The sequence below is a fragment of the Cavia porcellus genome, unplaced genomic scaffold (assembly GCF_034190915.1).
Source record: "Cavia porcellus strain 051 isolate PalLab524CR breed Dunkin Hartley unplaced genomic scaffold, mCavPor4.1 scaffold_2, whole genome shotgun sequence".
In the NCBI taxonomy this organism is placed as follows: Eukaryota; Metazoa; Chordata; class Mammalia; order Rodentia; family Caviidae; genus Cavia; species Cavia porcellus.
The window spans coordinates 87,828,932-87,856,306 of record NW_026947485.1 but is presented as its reverse complement, the minus strand read 5'-3'; the positions used below and the strand labels follow the sequence as shown (position 1 = coordinate 87,856,306).

Here is a 27,375-nt window from a genome sequence, read left to right as displayed (position 1 = left end):
CCATTAGTTTAATCGTTTTTCCCAGAATCAAAGAACTCAGGCCCTTGCTGGTCAAGCCTAGCCTTTCTAGTATGTCCAACTATTAACCCCTAAATACCCCTGGAGGAGACTTGTATGTTATGGATGTCTGCAGGGCCTTTTTAAGCTGGGCCTCTCTTTGGACGCACTATTCTGTGACTTGGTGTACTTTTTTATGACCCTTGGACACTCAGTGGGAATTGGTTTAAGCTTTCTCCCCTTGAGACTTTCTCCCCTTGTTCTTTCCTCTTTCCTTGCATTTTACTTGCTTCCTTAGCATCTCTTGACCATCTTTGTTAGAATGGTCTGTGCAAAAGCCTTTCTCTTTTATTGCACTGAGAGTTTCTCACTGAGGGTGCGGGTGAGCTACCTTCATGTTTGATTCCATTACAGTACCTAGCATGGAAATAGAACTGTTAAGTATGTGAATAGATGAATAAATGAATGTTTTCAGAAAAATCGAAGCACTACTTAAGATATATCGAGGGTAGAACTGTCCTCTTGCCTCTAAGATGCTAAGGCAGGAAAAGCAGTATAGCATAGTAGCTTCAAATTCAGGGCCAGGAGTTGAATTTCCCTGCCAAGTTTAAGCCCCATTCTACACTTTTTAGCTGTGCAACCTAGGGGTATTAGTTACCAATAATCCTGTTAGCTTTCCAAAGCTCTCATTCTGGAGCCTCAGTTATATCACATGTAAATTGAGGATAATATCACCTCCATTGCAGAAATATGAGCTCTCAAAGAAAATATAAAAGAGCAAATATTTCAGCATTTAGTACATGTGCAATGAATACTTCCCTTCTTCTTATTCTTCCCACCCAAATGTGTGAAAGTCCAAACAATTACCTAATATAATCAGTTTCCAAAGTCAGGGAAGATCAATGGAGTGACTAGGGAAAGAGAAAGTAGGATTTGAGATCTGAGCTGGAAACTAGTTCAGAGCTACACAAAATATGGATAAAAAGAAAATATCTCAGTGAGTTGAGGAGAGAGAGAGAGAAAGAGACATACAGACAGAGACAGAGAGGGAGGAACAGAGGTAAGACATTTTCACTTGGTTCTACTATCTGAACCAGCCTTATTTTTGTTTGCTTGTTATTTTATTGTTGTTGGTCCTTATATTTTTATTTTTTATTTCCAGGAATATGGGTGAATAACTATTTTCGTATGAAACTTTCCATCTAAATTAATCCTTTGATCACTTTTTGGCCTTTTGGCTAAAATCAAGTGTAAATTACTGCCTTGCATTGCTAAATATACTGAAATGTCTGATTTTTTAAATTATATATATTTTTAGAAACTAGTCTTATTTGAAGTCAGAGATACATGGTTTAAGGGTATCATTTGGCACTGTTGTTATTCTAGCTTTAAGAAATTGAACATTACCTATGGCATCTTACTTTCATAAGAACCCTGATTTAGAATTATCTGATCCACAGTACGCTGAGACAGGACCCAGTCCTTATGATTATAGATTCCTGTTAACAAATCGCCACCTGCCTGCTATGGCCCCAGATAAAGACCAAGCCACTTGTACGAAGGTGCTGTAGACAGCATGTTGCTCATTGGGAGGGTGTCTAGCAGGGAGGTGATTCTGCTTCTGGAATACAAGGCGAAAGCAGCCACCAGGAAGGTAAGGATAGGCTGTGTGCTGTTCTTCAGGCTCTGGAGAGGTCTGGAGGGCTGAAATCCTTGTGAACCTTCAAAAGTCAGCACACTCATAACACATTCATGAAATCCTTTGTAGAATCAAATTCACAGAATCTTCAATTTTAAGTATGTCAGAAGTCTTAATGGACTGTGATATCATTAGAATTTTAGCTGTCTTTTTAAAGATAGATATAAAATTTGGATTTTATAGAAAAACACCTAACTTTTATAGGGAGTAAGAAAAATGAGGCTTAGAGAAATAAATAGCTTCCCTAATGTTGGCTGAGTTGTCAGAGGTAGGATTAGATCAAGTTCCTAGCCTTCCATTTCCTTTTTTCAATGTTGCAGAAGAGAAGACTGGATGATTATCAGATGTTTTTTTTATTTGAGTGGAGACAGCACTTGGGGGAAACTTGCCTGCAAACCCTTTCCTGGCTTCTCTGCTTTGGGGCCACTTTGTACAACACATAAAAGCCCATCTAAGCACTCTCACGCTTAGCTGCATATGTTAGTTTGCATTTCTCTTCCTATCAGTAAGTGTCCTGTTGACAGGACGGGTGTGTTAGTGCTCTGTCTTCCAGTATATACTATAATGCTTGGTAAATAAAACTGCTTCATATATTTTAATTGAGATATACTTTCCGATTCATAGATTCATTTTTGTCTTACACATTTCTATCATTTTTTTAGTATATCTACAAAGTTGTTCAACTCTCATCACTGATTGATTCCAGAACTTTTTTTTTTTTTTTTGGTACTGGAGATTGAACTCATGACCTTGAATTTGCCAGGCAAGTGCGTGTGCCACTGAGCTAAATCCCCAGCCCATCCAGAACATTTTTTATTAGCTTCTGCTCAAAAAACCCTCGCACCCATTAGGAATTTCTCTCTACTAACTGTATCCAGCCCAGGTAATTACTGATCTATTTTATCTAGCTGTGTATGTGACTATTCCAGACATTTGCTGCATAGAATCAAACAACCTGTGACATTTTGTTTTGTCTTTCTTTGCTATCATAGCATGCATCAATACTTCATTCTTTTTTATGGCTGAATAATATTCTTCTGTATGGTTTTATCACATTTTGTTTCTCTAGCTGATCATCATTTGCATTGTTTCTACTTTTTGGCTGTCATAAATAATGCTGTTATAAATACTTTTTCACAAGATTTTGTGTGGACATATGTTTTTAATTTTCTTGAGTATATCTACTTATGAATGGAATTTCTGGGACAGGACATTCTGTATTTAATTTTTCAAGAAACTGCTAAACTTTTTTAGAGTAGATACATTATTCACACTTTCACCACTGAACAAATTTAAAATTAAATCAAAGTTTCCCCTCTAAGCTAAATGTAACTAGTTTTCACTAAAACGAAAATTCCCATATGGGCATTCATGCCTATTTACATCCTTTTTCTTTAATCTTCAAAACTGCTTATATCCTACATCTTAGAGATCTGAAAACATATGATGAAAAGCAAGGTAGAGTTTTTACTCTGAGACATTATTTAGCTGGTTTCTTTATTAATGCTGCAAGTGCCTTCATGTAGCCCACAAGATTTGTTTGTTTGCTCTTAGAAATCTTTCCTCATCCAAGTTCTGTAGCCATAGATAGCAACTGAAATTCATCACAGGACATCAGCGATGTTCTGGTTCACAAGGCCCAGGAAAAAACCCCCACAAAGGTTTGCTCACAGCCCAAAAGAAAAGGGAGAATTCTCATGACACAGAATGGGACCCTGTGGGATATAAAGATGGACTTGGGAAGAAAGGTCAAATTATTGGGGCCAGTGCCAGCACAGTCCTCTCCTTTTCTGTCCATCATGACCCAGATAATTTGTAAGGTCGTTTTGACATCACTGGACTATTCTGGTCTAGTGGGACAATTCCCAGTTGTGTTTCATATCAGTCTTTTCCCTGAAGTGCTGTCATGTGATCCTAGTGTGTCACTGGATGTGTGCACCTCTTATCCTGTCCACAGGCCAGACTTGTCCTTAGAGAGTACAAACTCCATAGTCACTTGGTAACTAACTAGTTGTTGAGGTCATCATCTGGTCCAGTATTGTCCCTGATGGAACTATTATGTGATGTCAGTTTCTTTAGTAATATTTCAGTTGAGCTTGATCTCACATAAGTCACGGTTCATTTTTAAGAGTTGGACAACAATGCAAGCAGCTATTTCCAATTACTGTACATTTCTTTTTTATTTCCTTTTCTGTTTTTACAGTACAAATGATTGAACAAGGGGCCCTGCATACTCTACCATGAGATATTTCCACAGACATTTCTAAATTTTATTTTGAGATAAGGTATTGCTATGTAGCATAGACTGGCCACACACTTGGAATCCCCTTGCCACAAACCCCTGAGTGGCTGTGATTACAAGCATCTGTCACCAGGCCACCTCCAGTACATTTCTTGGTTAGCTTCTTTATAAAAGAAACACTAAGGATGATCTGGTTTATTTTCTATATGCTGCAGCAGTGGTGAAAAGATACTGAGCCCAGCTAACTTTCTGTAACTCTTCATGTAGCTGGAGGGGACCATGTTCTACTTCAACCTTTGCTTTATATATCTCTTTTGCTGAGTAGCAAATATTCCTGCTTTCATATCTGAGTAGAGTTTTCTCAGTATCTCTGCTTCCAATCTCTTTCACCGTCATTTTTAATTTATATAGGTAACTTGTGCTTTTTGCCCAATTAAAACGTAAGTTCACTGAGAGTTTGATTTATGTCTTTCTGATCTATATACCACTTTTAGTTCCACAGAGACAATGATTTGCATATTTAGATGATCAGGGAAATTCATTAGCATAATTAATGAGCTAGCAGTCATTCATTTCTTTGTGTTCTTCCCTTTTTTCTTACCTGGCTCATGATTGTGGATGCAACAGTTTAATGCTGCTTTATGGCTCTTATGCTTGTTCCTATGTGCATGGAGAAAGCCAATGAAGACATTGGCAAGTTCTTAGGGCTCTTAGTATATATTATTCAAAAAGGAAAAAATATATTGTAAATCAGGATCTAAAACCAAGAAGAATTTAAGTTCTAAATATTTTCCTTCCTGTGCTTCCTCTAATCTCCCTCAACACCCCCCAAAATTTAATTCTTAGGCAGAGTATTTTCTATGTTGTTCAGGATGGTGACAGGGAAGAAGGGATAAAAGCAATTTTCTTTATCTCTTGCAATAGCCAATGTGGTATATGTATTAGAGAGTATTAGTACAACCTTTAGCTGAATTGTAGCAATATACCACTGTTTAAATTTTTTAAAGAAAGCCCATGTACACATGTAAATACAGTAGAATATCATTATAAGATGACTCATTTCTGCAGGGCCTATTAAATGTCATGAATTACATTTTTCTCCCAAAAAAAAACAGTAGCTAAAAAGCCATGTAGGGATATGTTTGTTTATGAGGCACTTGTGAGCTCCCATTACTAGAGTTTACCCAAGTAGATTCATTTACATATTTTAAACTAAGGAGCACTTTAGGCCAGTATGTGTGCACACAAATTCCACTATGTTTGTGCAATAAAATGACCCAATTAACCATTGGTTTTCTTGAAAAAAAAAAGAAATATTTGATGAACATGTTTGGTCTTTTCAGAGTATCATTCTATTGTTCTCAGTAATCTAAAAGTAGAGGAATTGTTGAAACTGATCAGTGCATCAAGGCAAAATGTTGAGTCTCTTTTTTTAAAGCATAAATTAGGGAGAAGTTAGATTTCTTTCTTTTTAGGCTGCTCCGAGACCAGCCGTCTCCTTTTGGGAAATGACCTTGCCATCCTCTCCTGTAGAGTTCCCTCTCACACGCTGGCCCTTGGCTCATTGGTATACACATGGCTCTGTGTTGCCTGCCCCGGGTCTGGACTTACTTATCTTTTAATGTAGGCCTAGGGCTTCTATGTACCTCTCTTACTTCAGATTCTCAGGGATGAAAATTTCATTGGACCACTTCATCTTTTTAAAAACATGATAGAAATTATAAGTTCTTGGCTAATCACTGCCAATCCAGTGTCTGCCAACAGTCCAGTCATCTCTGGCCAAGGCCAAGGGGAAGACATGTCTCAGTGCTTTCTCAAAAGAAGGGTAGAAGGCAGGTATGCTGGAGCATACACGTAATAATGCCAGCACTCAGGAGGCTGACATAGGAGGATGGACGTGAGTTGGAAGCCAGCCTGGAAAACACAGTGACACCCCATTTCCACAAACAAACATGAGAGAGAAGTAGGGTGCTGGGCATGGGGGTGAACTTTTGCAATGCTATGATTCTAAGAGGCTTAGACAGGGGCTTTGGAAGTTTGAGCGCAACCTCGGCAACTTAGCAATGTGGTGAGATCTTATCTCAAACTTAGAAAGAAAGAAGAGAGGAGAAGAGAAGAGAAGGAAAGAAAAGGGGTGGGATGTAGCTCTGTGCAAAACTCCAGGGTCAGTTCCCAGTACCACAGGGTTGGGAGGGGCAAAGGCGTAGGATGAGGACAGGAGAAAGACTGGCAAGGACGCCCAGGGCACATTCTTACACCTGGGCAGTGATTCTGCATCCATTAAATCAAGTCTTATGGGAGTTCCATGGTGTTTTCATGAATGTGCAGGCTGAGTAACTAGAAAGAGAAACTAAAACCTTATGTGACTATCCTCAGAACCACGGATCATGGTTGTTTTTATCCATCAGTCTATGAAGGAAAGAGGCTGGGAAAGTCCTAAATATAAATAACTTAAAAACAATTTTGTTTCTTGCACTAAAAATCCGTATGCAATTTGTAAAAAGGTAAAAGTATGCTATTTTATTTTCTTTTTACTTTTGTATTAGTAAATATTTGCAATCATAATGATTACCCTGAAGAGAAATTTGCCTTGTGATACCCTTTGTCTTATCAAGCTCAGGACATGGGAACCGGGATATAATCTCTTCACTAGTAGTGAAGAGATTTTGTGCAATCTCTAAGTGAAGATGAAGTGGCTGGGTGATGTGATACTATTTCTGTGAGAAGCTGAGATTCAGGATCCAGGACAAGCTCATGCACATCATTCTCTCTGCTGCAAAAATGAGAAGAGCAGCACTTGGGCACTTCTCCCACCTCCTGAGTTTTGTTAGTTATAATATTCTTTGCATTCTCTCCTGTCTTCATAATTCAGTCAGTTTCAAATGTAATTGATTTCACCGATCACTGCAGGTTCTTCTACCTTTGAGTTCCTGGCTTCATTTTGATACATCTCTTAATGGCTGGGTGTTGTTGCCAAGGTGCTGTCCTAGGAATGGTCCGTGGTGTTGCATTGCCTGAGAACCTTTGCATATGCAGTGCCTTCCACTGCCTTCACACCTACCCTTTTTTTTGGCTATTTGTAAGGTTTTGGGGATGAACTCTTCTTCTACTGAGATTTCCAGGTGTGGCCCCTTTGTCTTTGGAATGTCAGTGTTACTGTTAAGAAATGTGCATTTCTATGTTTTTGTAGACAACGGTCTTTTTCTGCCTTGATATCTAGAGAATGATATTCTTTGCAGCTTAAAAATTTAATGTAGGACTTAGAATTCTGTATCAAATTTTGCAAGTTAACTCTGCAAATTCAGATCTATCTTCATCCTGGGAGTATTCTTATGTCTTTTATCTTGAGTACATATTCTGCTTATTAAGTTTTCTATGTTTAGGTCTTTTATTTTGCTTTACGTTTATTTTATTTTATTCGCAGCACTGGGGAATGAACCTAGGCAAGCATTCTGCCTCTGAGCTACACCCCTAGCTCTTAGGGAGTGAATTTTAAGTCTTCTGTAATCTTCCACCTCTGTTGGTGTTCTCTCATTGATTCAGGCTCCTCTGTTTTCACTGTAAATCATCTCAGGCTTTCTCATGCTAGGGAAGGGTAGAAGGATACCTTCCTGGCATCTGTCCTCTGGTGTTTCATTGCTTCGTACTGACACAGTCTTAGGCCTCAGTTTTCATTGCTTAATGTGTACAGTCTTTCTTCCTCTCCTGCTGCTGTGTCATCTCCTCCGCCCTGGCTCTTTATCACTTCATGCATGTATTCCACATCCTCTTCGCTCCAGTCACTGCACAGCAGCCAGAAGATCCCATATAGACAGCAGTAAGACCATGCAAGTCTCAGGGCAGAACCGCCAGTGCCTCCCCCTCACTCATGGAAGAAGCCAAGGTCTTGGCAGTGACCTCCAGGGCTCCAATAACTTCTTCCGCCCCTCTGCTTTCGCTCTTGCTCTGCCTTGACTCATAGGTAAGCTCCCACCTCAGGACATTTGTTTTTCCCTCTACCACTTAAAACTGTTGCTACATAGAACCACAGATCTTCCCCCAACGCTCTCTTCCAGCTCTGCTTTTTGCCATAGATCTTAACACTTCTCATCTTATACATATGTAACTTACATGTTTTGTTAGGCAATTCTGCCCTGACCTAGAATGTAAGCTCTACAACTACCACGGTGAGGAGTTTCATCCTTGTTTTGCTCTGTGATACCCCCGTGCCCAGAACAGTTCCTGAGATTGGTAAGTGCTTCATAAAAACTTGTTGAATGCATGAGTCAGTTGATAATAATAACCTTGTCTTTCTGGGATGATTTCCTATCATCGAGGCCACTCTTTCTTTGATGGTTGGTGTCATCTTGCTTTTTCTGATTTGTCAGCAAAGGTTATATAACAAGGCATCAAGGGGGCAGCTAACTTCCTAAAGGCATTACAGGATAAATTTCCAGCTTCAGTATTATCAAAGGCTCTTTCTTTCTAACCTAAAATGGTTTGAAAAACTTGTACAGCTTTCAAGCTTACCCTACTTTGTTGTAGATTGATGACGTCATGAAGAACTAAATGACAATGGTTATTACTCATCTTATTCCTTCTCTGTGCCTGGCATTTCATGTCACAACCCATCCCTTTTCTCGTCAGCGCTGAGTAATCATGTGTGAGGTACAGGGTAAAAGAAAAATATGGGGGCTCCTGGTTCAAAATGCAGGAAAAACCTGCCATTAAAGTTATTAAAATACAAAACTACTTTGTTTTGTGGACTCTCAACTTGTAGTATGTATGCATTTATTTATTTGGTTAGTTAGTTTGTTGTTGTTTTTGAGAAAGTGTCTCTATGAAGCTCAGGCTGGCCTCAAACTCACGATCCTCCTGCCTCAGTCTCCCCACTGCTTGGGTCACAGGCATGTGTCACTGTGTCTGGCTTCAATTTGTAGTGTTTCGATTGCTATTCAGTGTTGTCCTACAGTAAAATTAAAATTGCAAATTGTTAATATGAGGTTTACCTTTCATCTTTTACTATGCAATGCCAATTTTAAATGCAAATATAAGAGTTTTTAACTTGTAGAATCACTGAAATTATGCAATTTGCATTTCATAGATTGTACATATGTATATATTTTGGTTCCCTCTGGTGCAGTGGCAATGTTGCACCAAACTAACTCAGTGGTCTACATTTAGCTAACTTGTGAGTCAGAAGAGGCTGAAACAAAGTGGGGCCCTGGGTGGTCCTGTCTTCCCCTTTCCTTCTGTGCCACCATTTTCTGTGTGTGTGACATGATTGCCTAATCCAGGGAAGGAACATAAGCAGAAAAGGAAATGATAAAGCTCCCATGGCCTTCTGTCTGCATTCAGAGCAAATGGTTTGAAATGAAAATGGCCTTCGAGCAGCCTTGTTTCCCCTGTCAAGGATGTAAGACACCTTCCATGTCCTCACTTTTGAGTGTTCCTGAATCCCCACGTTAGGGTGCCCTGGATTATGTGATCATGGGGTACTGCAAATGCTCAGAGATAATGAGTAGCAAAAAAGGGAGATACACACAGTGCACATCTCTCATCTGGTCACATGTGTGTCCCGCTGCCTGCTTGGACTTCACTTACAAAACACAGGTTCATATTTCAATAGAACAATAGGTAACCAAAGTGGATGGCCCTCTGTGCTCAGAGCCCTCTGCAAGGACACAGTTTGTATGCCTAAGGGGCCAGGACCGTCCTCCCCAAACCCTTACAGGTGACCCGAGTCCATACCACTCCCAGAGCTAAACCCACAGAGAGGAACAGTGTGTGCAAGGTCACTCAGCACGTGGTGGAGCCAGAATTCCACTGTGGCCTGTGTCTGATCAGCCTGCCTGTGTGGCCACTGTGACACAGTCGAATAACTACTGGTGGGAAGCCAGACACGAGGAACTTTGACCCATTTCTAAGTGATTGTGTAACCCTTGTCAAGTTTGCCTGCTTATTAATAAAGAGTTGTAGATTTTCACCACCCAGCATATTGGGTCCATGGCTCCTTCTCTCTGTGCACTAAGAGCTATTTGATTACAGTGTTGCTCTTCCTATGGTAGCAAATTCTGGGATAATTGTGTCTGTTGCTTGTTGTATTTGGCCTGTCCCTTGGGCGATGACTAAAACGTCCCAGGAGAATGAGAGATAGGTTATTTTGGAGGAGTTTGCCAAGGCGTAATTAGGAGAATTATGAGGCAAAATAAGGGCTGGGGGGAGATGTGGATTTTCTAAAGCTTGTAAAAATCCTGCAACCAAGGAAAAAAAAAAGTCTTCTCTATTTAGATAAACCACAGAAATGCCCTTCCTTAAGGATGGCTGGACAGGGTAGAGCACTGAACAGCATTTTAGAAGACTGGATCTGTGGATCTGGTTGTACCATCTGCCTCTATCCAGCCCAGGTGGAGACCAGCAGGCCATGGCTATGATATGATTTAGGTGACAGGTCCCATGGCCTGAAGTTCAAGAAATAATCAGGGTAAAGTAACGAGGGAGAAGATTGTTTTACACAGACAGGGCCAACTCCAACTTCTTCGCCATTATTCCAGGCTTTTGGGAAATACCAAAGAAGTCAATGTGCTTGTGTGCTTGTGTGTGTGTGTGTGTGTGTGTGTGTGTGTGTGTGTGTGTAGTGTGTAGTTAGGGAATGGAAAGGAGAGGCTCCTTAACAAATTCTGTAGAAGGGAAGACCCAGCAACTCCAAGGAGAGTCTGTAGCTTTGAACCCTGACAAATCTGACACTTCAGTCCCATGTAAAGTGGGATAGCATGTGCTTCATGCTTTTGCTATGACCAAAGGAAATGATAAAAGAGACTGGAATGGTGGCGCCATACAACAAGTGCTCAGTGAACAGTGATGAAAGTAACAGTGAGGGTGGATAGCTAAGCTTTCATAAAATGACAACCTGGTTAAGTTCCTTTTTAGCTTCCTTTCTCTACAAGTCAATTATTGGTTTGCATCTTGACAAATATTGTCACTTTCGCCTCCACCTCACCTCCCCCCTCTCCTTCTCCTTCTTCTCTCTTTTGGGTCATGTCCTTGGGGAGATGCATTTGGCTGTGCTACACGTGTTCTCCACTATGATGTGCTGCCTTGGCCAACCAACCATAACTGAAACTTCCCAAAGTAAATCTTGCCTAAATTGATTATCCTAGGTATTTGTTGCAACAGGGAAAGCTGACATACTTAACATTCATCAACTATTTCATTTATTCTGAGCTAGGCATAGGCATGCATGCCTCTAATCCCAGCTTCTCAGGAGACTGAGGTAGAAGATTGCAAGTTTGAGCTCAGCATGGGAAACTTAGAAAGATCCTATCTCAAAAAATAAAAAGGACTGGAGATGTAGATTAGTGTGAAGGTCCTAGGTTCAATCCCCAGGACAATTCCAAACCAAAACTGCATTCCTACTTTTGTGCATGTTACCATATGAATGCAGACTATATGGTAACATTGAGAACTTCCCTCTGATAGCCCACAGTCTTGGGAAAAAAACAGACGTGTAATTCTTTCATTGCACTATAATCAAATTCAGACCACTGGTGATATTAAGTATCAAAAAGAAGGACATATCACTAGGAAAGTTATTGAAGTTCTACCTGATAGAAAGCAACTGATTTTATATACTAATAACTGTATTTCTACAGAAAAAAAATATTAAGGAAAAGAAAGCTAATAGTAAAGTTTTTTTTTTGTCTTTTTCCTTTTTATCGGTACCAATAGTAAAGTATTTTAAAAAATGGTCCTTACAAGTATTTCAGAGCTTTGAATTTCACTAATTCTATTATATCTATAGAAAGAAGACTAATTAGATGTTCACCTAGTCATTTTTATCCTTAGTGAATTAGTGACCTTTGGGTAAATTATATCAATTTTTATCTTTTTTTTTTTTTTTTTTTTTGAGCTACAACCCATTGCTTAGGTCCAGACTCAGAATTGGCTCTTGAGAAAGATCCCAAGGAAGTTTTAGAAGTTAATGTACCATAATCCTACTTTAAAGAACTTTGGAGCAAGAATGTCACTGGGAATTAATTCTATGAAATTCATATTTTAAAAAAATCCCTAATTGTCAGTTATGGACATGAAAGTCGGCAGGGTCAGACATTAGAATTTGTCTCATACTAGGAATATTGGAATCCCCAGTTCTAAAAAATTTATTAAGATTGCAGTGAATGTCAGGTACATTGTTATTTTGGTCAACTGAGAGTGCAAGGATTGTTTTTCAGATGTGATGGCACATGTGTGTTTATTTGTAAACCTCAACCCATCTTTCTATTTCAGGCCAGCAGTCCTCAGTCATGGAGGGAACTGGCTGTAGCTCAGGCCTCAGACCCACAGGACCTGAGTCATCAGACCTAGGGTGGAGGACAGGTGTCTGCTTTAAAGCACTTTGAGTATATCAGTCCCCAGAGGTCCGTGGACTGTGGGGGCGGGGTAAAGGGAAAGAGCAAGAAATCTTCCTACCATCAGGGAGCTCACTGCCTAGTTATGGGCTTGAACCCATGACTACAGAAGGGAAGCCAGCCCCAGGGGGGTGCATCTTAAAATTCTGAGTGATCTGGGTGGCTATCCTTTTATCCACTTCGTAAGAGAAATGTTTAAACAAACTAAGAAACACCGATACTTCCTGGGCCTCTGTGATCCATCAGCCAGCCTGCTGAACACTGGAAATGCAGACGCCACAGCAGCCCGATTTAAAAGGAGGCTGCCTGGGTTGGAACCGAATCACAGGAGGGTTTTGCGATGCAGCCTTTGCTTGGAAAGAAGTAGCTCCAGTTCTATACATCCCTTCACAGTCCTGCCTCCTTTGAGTGGCATGGAAGCCCTGTGAGACCTTCCACCAACCTGATTTTGAGCTTCTCCTGCTGTCCAGGAGCAGTAAACTGCTCTATCCATTCTTGCCCCATTTCCTCGGCTCAGAGTGACTTTTTCCTCTTCGTTTGGGCAGCCCATGCTCACTGTCCGGTGATTCCCCAGGGGGGCTCAGCACTGCCCTGCATCCTGTGCCTCACTCTGTTTCAGCACAGCCCTTATTTCTTGGAGAGTATCCTCTGGAGCAACCTGGCCTGGCCTGCACTACACAGTCAGCTCCTCCAAAGCTGCTGTTTCTCTCTTTTCTGTACTGCCTGTGCAGTACCTACAAAGCACTCATCAGACTTCCCATCAGTGTCAATAAGCATGAACATAAATAGAGCCTGGATAAGGGGCTCCTTGTCAAGCCTTCTGTCCCTGAATTCTGCTAGAGAGGATTGAGTGCTCACTTGCCAAAGAGGTATTGAGGGTCTGGAACAGTGGAGGGTCCTGAAATCCCTGCCTACAGGCGCCCTGCAGCAGGTGTGGCAGCAAGGAAGTGGACTCTTCCTGGATGCTTATTTTCCAGTGGTAGCATTTTCCTCTGTTGGCATTTCTATGGAAATGATGCATGCTTGAATTGTTGTCAGGCGTGGTTGTATGCTAACAAGCTTTTATTTCCAACAAACTGGCCTCTCTCTGTCCATTGGTCATTGATAATCCTCGCTTCATTTTTCAAGTAAATGAAAAGGCAACAGTGAATCAGTTGAGGGGTCAGGGATGGAGGTAAAATAACAAATAAAACCCTGGGTCAGTGTCTGTCTTCACAAGATTTATCTCATCAAACTGGAATGAAACTGAAGTAATTTCTTTGAAAATCATCCTTAGAATGAGAATAAAAACCTTATTCTCTGAATATGAGTTCTGAATTTTATTTTTTATCTGATTTATTTTACTGTATTTCTTGCAGCTTTGATTGTAAGTAGAAAATATCTCCTCTTTGTTTCTGTACTCCAAGCTCTTAAGGAGTCTATCCGAAGGCAAGGAGACAAAAGCAATTTGGTTTTACTCTCCCACATTCCAAAAATAACTTTAGCAATACCCTCTGGTTATCTCAAAAATGCAGAGTGGATACTTTTATCCTAAAGTAGCAGCATCTGATTGTTGGGAGGACTTTTGCCATATGACTGTTATTTAGCAACTAACTGCTGGTGACTCATTCACCGTGACTATGGTACAGGAAAATTCTTTCCATGGAAAACACAGGAAGGAGGAGCTCTCTGATGCACTCACTGTGTAGTGTTTTCCTTTAGAAAAGGCTTCTTTGGAAATGAATAGTCTCTGATCTCTCAGTCTCCCAAGGTTTTGCGATGGTGCAGTTTATCTCCAAAGGTCTACAGGTACATTAGAAACTATAAGAAGAGACCAGCTCAGTTAGTAAACTTAAATCTATCATCCTGAGTAAAAAAGGGAGTTGAACTCATGGCAGTATCTGAAAAGTTTATATATCACTGAGTTTGGACTGGAAACCGCAGTGTTCAAAGTTACATTCCAGCAGGAAACAAAAGGGAATGGTAAAAGAAAGCTATCCCTTAGTTCCCCCCACCTGCCCCCAATGCTGGGGATGGAACCCAGCCCCTCCTGCATGGCAGATAAGAGCCCTTACCCCTGAGTTACACCCCTGCCCCACTGTTCTCTAAGCTCTCAATATGTAAGAGCCTTGGAGAGAAGTGCCTAAATGAGGTGCTGTTCATGCAGCAAAAATACAACAAAATTAACTCACCTGCTAGGCTCATAGCACAAACTAATTCCAGCTCTTTGTGGTTGGTTTTGCTTGGCAGCTTCTCTTTAAAGGCTGTAAGAGTGATCAGGACTTGAAAAGTAGACAAGTTGCCATGAAAAATGGGGAATGCAGAGGACTGGTCCCCAAGGTGCTCTTGAACCATGCCATCCCTCTGCAGTTTGGATGGCATCCCTCTGATGCTTGGCTCACATCTGTGAATGGAGGTTAGAGAGGCTGCTTAAAGACTCTTCAGTGTTTATATTCCAGCTGGCTGCTGACATAGGAAAACCATGACCCTGCAGGGCTGGGGGTGGTGGGGCGTAGTGTGGGCAAAGTGTGTCATAGAAAAGATGACCCAGAGGCTGAAGGGGACTTAGCCCTTACTTACAGACTGAGACAGCCAAACTATTAATAGTAAAGCCCTGAGTCACAGATGTAGGAATGTCACAGCTGTTTGTACTCTGCTACTGTTCCCCATCAGAAAGCCAGTAATAGAGGCCTGCCTCAGATGGAGATGAAGAAATAAGTATTTTTCTCCTTTTTCCCCAGCCCCACTGAAGTTAGTTTCACTGACCTCTGAGTCAAAACTGAGGCAGGTTGGTGGCTCCGTTCCTTTCTGTTCCCCTGGCTCTCCTAGACCCAACACGTTACAATATTTGCAGTAAATACAGTGTAATACTGGCTGTGCGTTCTAGTTCTGAAAGATGTGTCAGCCATCTGCTGTGCTCCCTGAGTGAAGTGATGTCTGTCTTTGTCTCTTGCTCATCACATTTCTTCCACAAGATAGACATATACGACTTTGGATGGGGACCCAAGGATTTAGGATTCAGGAGCTGGATGGGGCAGGTATTTGCTTTCTGAACCAGGAAGTCCTCTGTTATAGGGAACGTGTCCAAGACCTCGTGGGTCAGAAAAGCCAGGAGCTGTGACTGCAGATCAAAGCTAGGCCGGTCCTGGTTGCATAAGGTCATCCACCAGGCTGTTTGCCCCTCAGCTGTCACTGAGCCTTCTTCCTTACTGATGCACACTGAAAGAGTTTGTCTAGAAAACACCAAAGAAGCACAGAGAAAAAGGAAGTTGGAATCCTACCTAACTGGATAATTCAGATTTTTACCTTGAACCTAAATTTGATGCAGAATAAGACATTGAATCCTGGAACTTTCAGTATCTCAGGCCTCTCCACCTTCCCTCGGGAATGCAGGTAACATAAGGAGGGACCTGTAGGGCCAACCACATGTCATCATTCGCTTCGCATAGGAAAGTGAAGTTGCCACTGGCATTATTTTTCTATTATGGCCAGTTTTGCTTATTCAGTTTGCCTGAAAGAAGCTGTAATAGCAATTGAAAGCAGCTGTCACAGGAAACTAATAATGTAACAATTGACTTGTTTTACTTAGGGAAGCGGTCCCTGGCTGGGCTCAGGCTCCCTCCACTGGCAATCATTTATCAGACCCTGGGAAGGGGTCAGGGCTCTGGAGCATCTCGGTCGCCCTTTTTCCCTGGGTGCGGGCGCGAGGAATGCAAGGTGGTGACAGTGACCGGAGCTGAGGACGGTGGAATTTTGCATTTGTTACTGCAGCAGCTGTAGCGCGTGGTCTCGGCGCGGGAGCGAGGGCAGAGTCCCCGGCAGGGCGCGGCCGGCGGGGCGAGCACGGGGCGGGCGTGGGAGCCGGGGCGCGCGCGGGGGGCGGGGCTTCGGAGCGCGCCCGGACCTGGCGGCTACCGGGGGCGGCTCCTCCTCGCAGCCTCTGCAGCAGCGGGTCTGTCCGGCCGCCGAGGCGCGCTCGCACGCCTGGAGTTCGTTCCTGCTGCCTTCAGCCCGGTTCGGCTAAAGACCCGGTTACCATGGTGAAGGAGCAAGGTAATTATAAACATCGATCTCGGCGCGCGGTTGCAGAAGTTGGAATGGGATTGCGGGGCTGGGCTACCTAATGGGCAAAGATCAATCGAAAGCCGGGCAGACATGTTCTTGGTGCAAGATTGTACTGTGAAGTCTGGGTTTCTGCTGAGCCGAGACTTTATTAAGGACCTATCACATAGCCACAGCGTCTGAACCTTCTCGTTTCTTGGAGCGTTTGCCCAGCTGAGCTCCGGGGTGTGCGTCGCTTTTGATTGTTCACGCATTTTGTGGCTTGCCTTCCTGCCCCCATCTTAGCCTTCATTCTCTTCCTCATTTACAGCCTCTCCCTGAATCAATAAAGTCATTAAGATTTGTAAAGGAGGGGTCCTTCCTACTGGGCGGGGCCGTGCTGGGGCTCGCCCAAGCCTCGCTGTCATTTCTGTACGATCCCTACTGGCTCCTCCAAACACCTTCTTACAGGATGCTGTACATGGCAAAGGCAGCAAAATCACATCGCAAGAGCAGAAAAAGGAGGGGGTGGGTGGGTGTGCCCTATACAGGTGTACGTTGTTAATGTACTAGGCGTGGCCCTAAAATTAAGATAAATCGCTCAGAATTGAATTACTAGTCTAGGAAATGTGAAAGAACGTAAGGGCTTGTTTTCATGAGTAAATACATCTGGTGTTAAAGTGAAATGTAACAGAGAATAGACAGAAAAGTGAAAGCACCCCCTCCATCATCAACTTCAATTGTTAGTGGTTCTCCTGTACTTTCTAGATCTTTCTAGACCGGAATTACATAGGTACCTATGGGATCATCCTACAATCATTTTTCTGATTTTAGGCCTCTGCTGTTGTAGAGGCCTTAAATGCTTTTATAATGTAAATGACCACGAGTTTTGCTTCTGGTGAGTTTGGATTTAGGGTCACATTTTCTTACAGTGGACCATACTTTCCTCCCCTAAAGCAGATACTTCTCTTTTGGGACTGTCTGGAACCATTTCAATAAATTATATCTACTTTCTTATAGAGCTACTACTAAGGGAATCCATTTGAGATGAAAATGCTGAACTCTAGTTGGTCCTTGTTGCTGGAAACACAGTTTGGTCTTATTATACTACTGGACAGATTGAGAAAGAGCATCCTGACAGTGTGACAATGTTTAGGTTCCACCTCAGCACATGCACATAGAAATGTGGTTCTGCACTATTCATTCTGCATAAGAACCTTTAATGTCTACCTGCGTTAGCTCTGGTCTTTCAGTAAGTAAATAGTAATTGACTGAAATGGTTTTGTGGGAATAAAGGTGCTTCTCATGTTTCCGTTTTTGGGGAATCCTTCCAGAAACCCTCCTACCAGCTGCAGATGGTGGCATTTACTGGAGTTGACCCTTCATTTGAACCTCTGGCCCAACTAAAATAAAGTGGTCCTGTTGATGGATTTGCGTTTCCCTATATGAGTAATTGGTGATGGGAACGGGGTGACAGATCTGCTTCTCAGTTCTATTCCTGTGGGCTTCTGGCAGTTCCAGCCTTGGTACACCTGGTCTGTATTATAAACCAGGAGTCCCTAAATAACAACTTCTCCTCAGAGACCTTGCAGACTTCCCAAAGTTCCAATTGCCTAGTTTAGAATTTGCTTTGCCAATCAGTAGCCACTCTCTAACTGGAATACGTTGGCCAGACCACGGGGAGGTCACATACTAGTATTATCTTGGCTCTTAGACTAATGATTAGAAGCTTTTCCTTTTTTATTTTGAGGTCTGTCAGTCCCACTGTTGCCTCCCAGCATTCTGATTACACCAACCTCATCCAACACCACGGGAAAGCAGGGCTTTCAGGTAGTTACACAGAGGTTCAAAGGAAAGAAGGAAAGTTCATTATAGAGTGAGAAGGGCACTGGGAAGCATAGAACTGAGGCATCCATCCTAGAGATGAGAAAACGGGCTCAGAAAGGATATGGCTGAAAGTCATACCGAAGATTATTGGACCACATACTTGTCCTCCTTGGCCCATCATATGGTGTGGGTGGGTCAGTGACCAGAGTTACCACAGTGTGAACATCTGCTGTCTCTCAGTAGATGGTGAGTGTCTCAGAAGCTGCAGCGTCTCCATCTGTAACCAGCACGTAGCTTCTTTTCTGCCCTACGGTAGATTCTCCAACAATGGAAATAGGTTCACCTGCTGTCAGAGTTGAGACAGGGTCTGTGTCTTCTCAGTTTTGCAACTTTCCAAGCCTTTTCCATTCCCCCTTTTTCCTGGGAAGACCTCCCTTCTTCCAGAGTGGACAGGAACCATTCTTGAGCAAGCTCAGGTCATGGTGGTGTCCAGTCCAAAGAACATGGACGCCTTCAGCTCTCCACTATGCTGATACTTGGTGCCCATGTTGGTTATGCCATTGCTGTTGCCCTCTGAAACCTTTGTTTCAGGTTGACACAGGCTAGAGAAAAAGCACAGTGATTCATCCCAGCCTGCTAGGGTGGCACTAGCTGACTTCCTCTCACTCTCATTAACTCTTGTTCTTCTGATCAGTCAGCCATTCACTGCAAGTTGCAGACACATATTGATCCCAGAATCTTGATGAAACAGTGATTTCTCTGTTGTGTTCAAGGGCACCTTACCCTTGAGTGTATCCTGTAACAAAGAAGCACACCAGGGTTTTGTGGGTTTATTAGTCAATACTGCCTTCCTGAATACACACTCATCTGTGTTCACTGGAGAGGCCCGCTGGACTCACTGAAGAGCTGTAATTGTCTAATATGTGACCTAGTGCAGTTTTTAAAAATATGAAAGGAATGTAAACTTCTTTTTTGTTAAGGAAAATAAGAATAAGTGAATACTGGAGATTGTGGTATGTAAATACTCATCTAAGGTAAATAATGATGAATGCTTATGGTTTGGAAACACTGAGAAAGCACAAGAATTTAGCAGTGAGAGAGACACACGTGCAAGGTAAATGGAATTTTACATCTGGGCACCACATTTTTTGTTTTGTTTCCTGGAAGCTTTCTGTTGCTGATGGCTGGTCCAACTCGCTTGTAGGGTAAAATGGGACCCAATAAAATTCATCTCAGTCCTTTGAGGAACAGATATCGCCTCTTCTCTTGACATTTAGCTGCAGGGGGACACACACTCACAAGGCAGGTCATTTCTCTAGAGCATGGCTTCTCAACATAAACATCATTGATATTTTGACACATGATTCTTAGTAATTCTGTCTTGAGCCTAGTAAGATGTTTCCCATCACTCTTGGCCCCTGGTGCTACTAAACACCAGTACACCAGCCTCTCACTCATGACAACTGCAAATGTCCCCAGCCATTGCCAAATGTCCTTTGGGGCACTCAGTTGCCCTACTTGAGGAGAGTGGGACTGTGGGATACCTTGGGCACAGTTGTTATTAAGATGTAGTTACAGCCCCTCAAGCACAGAGAGACGTAAAAAATCCTTACAGGAAGCCAACCGAACGACCACAACAGCTCCTAAAAGCCTGTTTGTTAGTTCTTGGCAGAAATAGTTATTTCCAATGATAGCGGGGCACCAACGTGCCTTATTTGCCAGGATGGTTCAGTTTGCTACACATGGGATAATTTGGTTCATCAAAACAGAGATGATCTGTCTCAGTTCTTCATTTATCTTCTTTTCAGATTATGTAACCCTGATTCTGACCAGGAGTGGTCAGAGCTTCTGGATTCAGTCACCACCTCCAGCCAGGGTTAGACAAGGTTCTGGGTACTCAGAAAGGTCTTGTGGACACAAAGGATGCAGTGGCCACCCTCCGGTTCATTATGATCTATTGGAGAAGTAAAATAGAGTCACAGATGATTAATAGGAAGTAGATATTTTAAAGAGGGCTAGTGCTCTGGTGGGTCGAAGGTAGGCATTTTGGCTTTCAACTGCTGATCAGGAAAGGTTTCCTGGAGCAGGGTGCTCTTACACTGGGTTTTTAAAGACTGGGCTGTTCGGACATGTGATAAATTTGAATGAAAAGAAAATGATAGGTGTAGGAGAAGCCTGCACACTAGAATTGATGGGACCTGACAGCAGGTTTGATAGGTTTAATACATATGATGAATGGGAAAGAGAAATCAAATGATCTTGGTTGGGCTGCCCAACAAAGTACAGCAAACCAGGTGACTCAAGCAGCAGAATTTATTGTCTTAGTTTTGGAAGCTGCAAGTCTGAGATCAAGGCATCAGCAGAACTGATCCTTGTTGGGGGCCTTGAATAAGAACCTTTTGATAACTTGTGGGCTGTCTTTAGTGGTCCTTGGCTTGTTGCAGGGGGACACACACTCATAAGGCAGGTCATTTCTCTAGAGCATGGCTTCTCAACATAAACATCATTGATATTTTGACACATGATTCTTAGTAATTCTGTCTTGAGCCCAGTAAGATGTTTCCCATCACTCTTGGCCCCTGGTGCTACTAAACACCAGTACACCAGCCTCTCACTCATGACAACTGCAAATGTCTCCAGCCATTGACAAATGTCCTTTGGGGCACTCTGTGTTTAAATTAACATTGCCTTTACCCGTGTGTGCATGTCTGCCTCCACATTTTTCTTTTGTAGAAAGGAAGTTAGTAGTCGGGCACACCCTGATGACCTCATTTTAACCTGATTACCTCTGTAAGGACCCTTCCCAAATAAGGCCACACTGACTCATTAGGACTTAGGAATTCAGCATTTAAATGGCTGGGAGGAAAGGGAAGTGCACTTGAACCCATTACACTCAGACTCATGTCAGATGTGGTTTAAAGTCTGGGAGGGGTTCAGGGAGAAGGAGAATAGGGCATGAAGTGGGAGAGAGGTGTTCATAAACTAGGAGTTTATAAACCATGAGCCAGCACTGGGCATAAGGCTCTGGAGAGTGATCAGAAGTGTGTAGTTCAGGCAATACCTCCTAGGCAGGACACTGAGATTCCTTGGCCCATTCATACAGGCTTGCTACACTCTCCTGCAAGGAGCTTGCAGTAGACTTTGCTTTCCACTGGAATAATAGAAGGTATTTCAGATGTCAGATATCCATGGAGAAGCTGACACCTCACCATGACAATCCCAGTTTGCTATGTCCAACATCCTTTATGATTTGTAAGTAGCTCCTTCCTGCCACATTTGAAAACCACCATAATCTTGTTCCTGGCAGCTCCTGAGACCAGTGGTGTACTGTGTCTCAAATGTGACCTACAGACTGGCACCAAAGTAATCCTCTAAGGACACTGAATCATCTTATCTTTTCCCACCTCAAAAACCTAAGTAAATGATAAGGGGACGTTCAAGGCTTCTGCTTGTCCTGTAGGCATCTCCCCAAGTCTTTCAAATACCTCCTCCACACTGCATCTAAATAAATGTCCTTCTCAGCTCACCTTGTTTGATTTTAATTTTTAATGTTATGATTAAGTCTATTGGTACACACATACCAAATGGTGGGCTTTGTGCTGAGAGCTTTATATCCATGGTCAATAGTCTTTTAGCCCACTGGGGTTAGTGATGATCTGCTGAAGAAATGGCAGCCCATGGGAGTTACTGCACTTGAGAGAGATTGCATAGCTAGAAGATAGAAGAGCTGGGCTTTTGTTGTTGATCTTTACCTCTCTGGCTACAATACCTGTGCTAACTGTATTTGCACCCCTCCTATTTGAATACTCACAAGAGGGAGAAATACATGTATCCCTTATTCCCATATTAACCAAAGACTGAAGTTCTGCTTCCTTATAAAAGCTCTCCAAAGATGCATCCTTTCTGTGAATTTTTCTAGAATTGCTCGTGAACCTAGGTAAATGGAAGAGAAATTAGACAATTGTTTCCTGTGCTCTGAAGAGTAAGTACAGTTTCTCCTCAGCATTTGCTGATTTCCTAGATGGTCTTGTGGAACGAGCTTTAGCTCTTCTATCCTGGGAAGTGCAATAGGGCTTTCCCTGTGGCATGGGAATTCCTCGAGAGCCTGATGAACGAACAGTCAGCCATCCGCTCCCTCTTTCTTGGGTAATAGCTGCTCCAGCAGGTTGAATGTTTAATGCTTTGCAGACTGATGTTGAATGCCCTCCCTGGCCTGCTCCTGAATTAGTCTAGCTTTTTCCTCTTGGCCTTAACTTGAAAAGCTCTAAGCTTCTTAATGAAAAGGACATTTCCTAAGATTTGAAAAGAAGTTACAGAATAAAGGAGATGCAACAAGCCATAAGTTTGATAACCAGTTGCCTTGATCAGTGATTTATTCACACACCTCAGTCATGAGGTGTGTAAACCCCCAGGGAAGGAAACTTCCAGATTTTGTCATCATATTCTACTTGAGAAAAAAAATCCAAGTGTGAATTGTCTTACAATTTTATGTATAAAAGTGCCAGTCGTACTAGAAAGGGTAGCTCTGACCATCTTCTCTTCACTCTGGAAGAGCTGTCTGAATGATAAATGATAAGATTCCCAAGGCTAAGGAAAAGAAATCTGCATTTTAAAAAACTCACAACAAATTCACTGTCCTCTGCCATCTGTTCATTGAAGTCTAATAAATATTAATCTAGCAAGAAAAAAATATCACCGGGACAATTAGACTGAACATGTAAATAAACCTGGGGGAAGGAGCATATTAATTTGAATTTATTCACAACTCTTGAGGATTTTTGGTGAAGTTAAGAATGCATACACGGTGAGCATCTGAACTTGAGGCTGGCTCTATATTAGCTGCCTCTAGACTTTGGGAGGTGGCCCTTCTGGCTATTTGCATTACCTGCTCAAGTGCCCCTGCAAGCTGAACCACCTGCATTGCATCACCAAAACCCTCCTTAAAGAACCACAGAGAGAAGCTCACATGTGATTCACTTTGAGGAGTTGGCTCCTCTGTGTTACCCAATGCAGGCCCCTTGCAGGGCAAGAAGGCAGGAGCCTAGTCTGTTTGCCTCTAGTGTGTGGGTGTTTTCCTGACCCAGCAATAGAGAGCTAGAGGACCTTTCAGAAGACTCGTTGGTTAGTGAGGGATGTAGATTTCTCCCTATTAATAGTTGAGCCTGGTTTGGGCAACCACAGCTGAAACCAGCCCAGCTTCCTATTTCATTGTGTTTTGGGCTGAGGGTGACTCAGACCCAGAGGTATGTTTATCCCAAGCTGGCAGGAGTTGTGTATTCAAGGGCAAATTTTGTTAACAGTGGGGAGAGTGAATATTTGTTATGCATGACCTCGTTTCTCTGAAACATTATATTTGTGCTTAGACTGGCATGATTAATGCTGTTATGGTCCAGTGTGCCCTAGGGGGCACCAGGAGTGAGTTTCTGTATCCCATTGCAATTAAAAGGTTGACTTGTTAGAATAATTTGGATTTAACCAGGTAGGTGCTGGCATTTAAATATTCCCAGGGAAATTGCTATCTAGGCAAGTAGTTCTCAAACTACAACAGGCACAAGAATCTCTTGAAGGGCTTGTTAAAGTGTAAATTTCTGGACCTTAATTACCCAGGGTTTCTGATTCAGCAGGACTCAGAAACGCCATGAGATTTTGTACTTTTTAACAAACAGTTCCTAGGTTGGTGTTGATGTTCCTGGCCCAGGGACCACATTTTATCTATCACTGACACTGGATAGATAATCCCTGGTTCTGTGAGTAACGCTACCAGCCCTGCAGGTGAATAAGTGAGGATTTTACAAAAGTAGCTTCTCCATTCTCTTCTGCAAACTTTATCTCACTCATGGTTCACAGATGACAAAGGGCATCATTCTTACCTGACTCTCCTGCAGAATGAAAAGATGCTGTTATTTCATAATGAACCAGACCTGTGAGATTCCTAAGCCTACGACACTGGTATCAGTCTCTGATTCTGGAGGAGCACAGGGCAGGAGGAAGTGACAAGGTATGGGTGTCTTTAGATTTGTATGAGTTGAGGAAGGTGGCATTTGTTAGAGTTAAGCTGCAGGTGTGATTCACAGTTGTTGAAATTTTAGGGAGCACACTAAATGGGGTTTCCAAGAATTTCCTTGAAATTCTTGGGTAAAAGGCAGTACATTAGCTGTCTTGGCTTGCAAACTCCCTATTTAGTCTTTGGGAAGTTAAACTATATTGTTAAGGCATGGAGCACTTCATTCACTGCCATAGTATTCTACTAGTATGTGTGCAGATTTTGTTTGTTTGTTTGCTGTTTACTATTTCAGGCATTGCGAGAAGGGAGAAACTTTAAAAAAAATGAAGAACAGTGAATGTCAGGAAAAGCTATCGAGGTTATTGCTCACTGGAATGTTTGGCAGGAGAGAGGGCTCCATGTCCCCCAGAAAAAGGCAGGGGCTGTCGGCTCCCACATCCAGGGATCCATGGAAAGTCCTGTAAGTGACCCATAGGTATCTGCTGGACCCATAGGTGACTGCTGTTCCCATGTCACTCTTAGGACCCCTTCTGAACAGCCTCCAGGAGTAGCATGTAGGACTGAGGGTGGGAGTGGCATTTGCAAACTAGATGCCATGAAGCCGAGCGCTGTGGGAGGCACGTGGCCCTCTGCTCCTGCTCAGCTGTGAGGCTCTTGCTACTCCTGCCATGTGTGAAGGGCCCAGCCTGGATGTGGCTGTGAACCATAGCAATAATGCGCTTGACCATGCCACACATTAGTGTGATCTATTCTCTGTGAAGCATTTTGGAGTTAATCTGATGCACTGCTAAGTTCCTGCCTCTAGAAGGTAAGAGGGGTGTTGATTGAAACGCAGTTAGAGAAGACAAAAGGCAACAAATTGGGTACAAACAATGTTTCAGGGGGCTTCGAAGCAAGGAGACTCCTCCCATCTCCAGAGAATCCAAACAGACTTTGTGGAAATGGAGCAAGGAAGATTGACCTTGACGGCTTCTATACATTTCTTGAGGTCAGGAGAGGGATGGTGGTTGGTTCAGTTTGCATCCTTACACAGTGTCTGCTTCCATTGAGTACTGAATGAGCTAATAAGGGAATTCATGACGTGTAGGATGGGAGAGATCATTCTGCTTACTTAAAAATATTTCCTTAGAGCCTAATATGAGACAAACAATCAAGATACAGAAACCAAATGCAGTTCTTAGCCTGAAAGCACTCACATTCTAGCAAAGAACATACACATAAATAAGTAATCATGATGCAATGAGAAGTGCTCACAACAGAAAACTATCAAAGATATGTCCAGAGAGTGGGTAATTGGGTGTTGAAGCATGAACAGGAGTACCGTGGTGGTAAGAGGGAACTGAGGAAAGGAGTTCATAGTGGTGAAACAGAAACACTGAAGCACAGCAGCCATCTGTGGAAATACAGCTGGCTCAGTTTGGCAGGGACTGCTGTTGCTGCATCGTATAGCAGAGGATGTAAGGAAGGTTCATTGGAGGACTTTGTAAGGCACACTGAATTGAGGAGGGTGCAAACATACAAATGCCTCCCAGAACCAGGCAGGTGACCTAATGAGCAGAGACTGGGGCAAACTGGAGCACATGGCCTTCCCTACAGAGAGGAGTGACTTCACTGTCTCTTCCTGTGGAGAGGACTAGCTAAGTCGCCAGACCTTCCAGTCTTCAAGAGCAGCTCTGGGTAGAATCAGGAATTTTTATGTAAAATCTCTGAAAGTTTAAAAGTTGGCAAATGAATCCATTTTCTCTTTAAAAAATCATTATGTGGGCCAAGCTAAATAAACCTGTGGGCAGGATTTTGATGGAGGACCTCCAGATTCATAGCTGGGGCTTAGCCAACCTTACCCACAGGAAGCAGTAACATTCCCAGCCAGCCAGACCCTGGACCCTGGAAAGATCCCTGTGGATACTCAAATAAAAGCCATGGGAGGCAATCTTAACTATACTCTCTGGGGTTTTTTCTTCTCTTTTTAAAAATATGCTTGTCTTGACCCATTAAATTGATTTTGTGTTCCAATGCGTTGAGAACCAGACTTTGAAAACCATTATGTTAGGACATCTAAACTTACTGAATTCTCCTTTGAATAAAGTACTTCCTTGGCAATCACACTGCTGTCCTAGGGACTCCTATGACACTACCGATAGGTATGTTTCTGTTAAGTTGGGTTTTCTCACTTGCAACTGGAAAAGTTTTCTGAATTTATCACTTTCTGTCCTAAGCAGAAGTTGACTAGAATTTGGTAGCACTGTTTGGGGTGCAGGATAAAATTAAGGACAGACTCAAATAGTAAATTCAGAATAAAGTGCTGACATTCAGCAGGAACTCCAAAGGCAACTCTCCCCTCTATGGTTTACTGATCATATCAGTAGGTGACCACATCAGCTTCTGGGCCTCGTGTTTGTGGCCTTGCTTTTTCATGAAGAATGCCTTGTCCCTGTGCTTTGGCAGCTCCGCTTTGCTTTCTTGGTGCTCACTTGGGTCCCTTGCTCTTGTACAGCAATCACAGAGGACAGGGGGACTATTCAGGACTTGAACATCCCATCACGTATTGTCCCATCCATCATGACCCCCGCTCTTCTCTGCTACTGTTGAGCCTGAAGTGCTGAATAGCATTCATTTTTGACATGTATGAACATTTCCAGAAAAATTTCAATTCAAGACACTGGTGAGAACTGCTGTTTCGCTCAAGAATGCGTGGAAGGTGACTTGTTCTAGCAAGCCTTCCTGTGGATAGGAAAACCTTGGCCATTTCTCAGGTTCAGGGCATGTTTGTCATCACAATTGTCTTGAGTTGGAAACATTTCTGCAACATACAGTATGACTCAAAGAGCACTTGGGCTTTTGCAGAATAAAACCAAGTGTGGCTTCCTGTGGTTGGAAGGATTTTGCCTGCTGTGGAAACCACAGGACCACAGGCAGGCAACACTTGTGTGATGGTTTTACTTACTGAGTAAACCAAGAAGCCAGCTACTGAGTGAGAGGCAGACCAGAAGGCCATTCAGAGAGCAGGTGGATGGAGGATACTTTCAAGGTTGAGGGGTCAGTGCAGTGCAAGATGACTAAGATGTTTGGAGACCTTTGGAAGGTGCCTTGCTTTCAGGGCTGTGCATCACATTGCCAGGGCAGCGTTCTCACCCTAATGTAGGGGGACAGCGCCCTTTGGAGTTGTGCAGTCCTCAGCTTGCACATCCTGACTCGGGGC

The 27,375-nt window shown here is 42.7% G+C and overlaps 1 protein-coding gene and 1 long non-coding RNA gene across 16 annotated transcripts in view; one reads left to right on the top strand and one right to left on the bottom strand.

Moving 5' to 3' along the window:
- The window catches only part of Ablim1 (actin binding LIM protein 1), a 291,033-nt gene that overhangs the window by 98,977 nt on the left and 164,681 nt on the right, over positions 1-27,375 (top strand). The window contains exon 1 of one of the 15 annotated variants that reach the window (XM_063244789.1): positions 16,200-16,357. The exons of the other annotated variants lie outside the window; for them this stretch is intronic. Coding sequence (XP_063100859.1) covers positions 16,342-16,357 — 16 coding nt within the window. The 5' untranslated portion in view covers positions 16,200-16,341. Of the gene's footprint in view, positions 1-16,199; positions 16,358-27,375 lie in introns of those variants that run through there. 15 annotated transcript variants of the gene reach the window in all.
- LOC134475215 (uncharacterized) lies at positions 13,310-14,820 on the bottom strand. Its single transcript, XR_010046242.1, has 2 exons — positions 14,497-14,820; positions 13,310-14,125 (listed from the first exon to the last, which is right to left on the bottom strand). It is a non-coding gene; the product is annotated as an uncharacterized LOC134475215 (long non-coding RNA).